General features: G+C 75.8%; 1 protein-coding gene across 1 annotated transcript in view; it reads left to right on the forward strand.

Moving 5' to 3' along the window:
• The window catches only part of AURANDRAFT_10241 (hypothetical protein), a gene marked incomplete at both ends in the record, with an annotated part of 6,590 nt that extends 5,568 nt beyond the window's left edge, over window positions 1-1,022 (forward strand). Inside the window, one exon of the mRNA XM_009044100.1 lies at window positions 69-1,022. Within this exon, the coding sequence (XP_009042348.1) occupies window positions 69-1,022 (954 nt within the window). The remainder of the gene's footprint in view (window positions 1-68) is intronic.
• Window positions 1,023-1,050: the final 28 nt, after the last annotated feature.

Genomic DNA, 1,050 nt, shown 5'->3' on the forward strand with positions numbered 1-1,050 from the left:
GCGTCGCGGACGACGGCGACGGCGACGCGCTCGCGGACGCGCTGCTGGACGCCGTCGGCGTCGCCGAGGGCGGCTCGGAGCACCCGCTCGCGTCCGCGCTCGTCGCCACGGCCGCGGAGGCGCGGGGGCGGCGGGGCTGGCGGGGCCCGCGATTCCGCGTCGTCGCCTTCGACGCGCTCGTCGGCCGGGGCGTCTCCGCGGCGCTGCGGCGCGCGGACGACGCCGCGGCGCCGGAGCTCGTGCTCCACGTGGGCACGCGGGACCTCGTCGCCGCGGCCGGCGGCGGCCGCGGCGCTCTCGGGCCCGAGCGCGACGCGCGCGCCAAGGCCCTCGAGGCCGACGGCGCGACGGTCGTCTTCGTCCACGCGGCCGTCGGCGGCCGGCGCCTCGTCGCCGACGACTTCAAGGCGACGGCGAAGAAGCCGCCGCCGGCGGGGTCGGGGGACGTCGTGGGCATGATCGGCGTCGCCGACATTATTAGGGACGAGGCCGCGCGCGTCGTCTCCCACCTCCAGTCGAACCTGGGCATCGAGGTCTGGATGCTCACGGGCGACAACGAGCGCACGGCCCAGGCCATCGCGCGCCAGTGCGGCATCTCGCGCGTGCTCGCCAAGGTGCGGCCGGACGACAAGGCGCGGAACGTGACGTCGCTCATGGACCAGGGCCACGTCGTCGCCATGGTCGGCGACGGCGTCAACGACTCGCCGGCGCTCGCCGCGGCCGATCTAGGCGTGGCCATCGGCGCGGGCGCGCAGATCGCCGTCGAGACCGCGGACGTCGTGTTGATCCGGAGCGTGCTCGACGACGTCGCGACGGCCATCGAGGTGAGCCGCGCGACTTTCGGGCGCATCAAGGCGAACCTCTTCTTCTCGCTCGCCTTCAACGGGTTGGGCATCCCCATCGCCGCGGGGGCGCTCTACCCGTTCCTCGAGGTGCGGCTCCCGCCGGAGGTCGCGGCGCTCGCCATGGTGCTCTCGTCCGTGTCCGTCGTCGCGTCGTCGCTGTCGCTGCGGTCCTACAAGCCGCCGTCGGCGTCGCCGCGCGCCGGCG

Source organism: Aureococcus anophagefferens (genome assembly GCF_000186865.1).
Source record: "Aureococcus anophagefferens unplaced genomic scaffold AURANscaffold_132, whole genome shotgun sequence".
NCBI classification, from domain to species: Eukaryota; class Pelagophyceae; order Pelagomonadales; family Pelagomonadaceae; genus Aureococcus; species Aureococcus anophagefferens.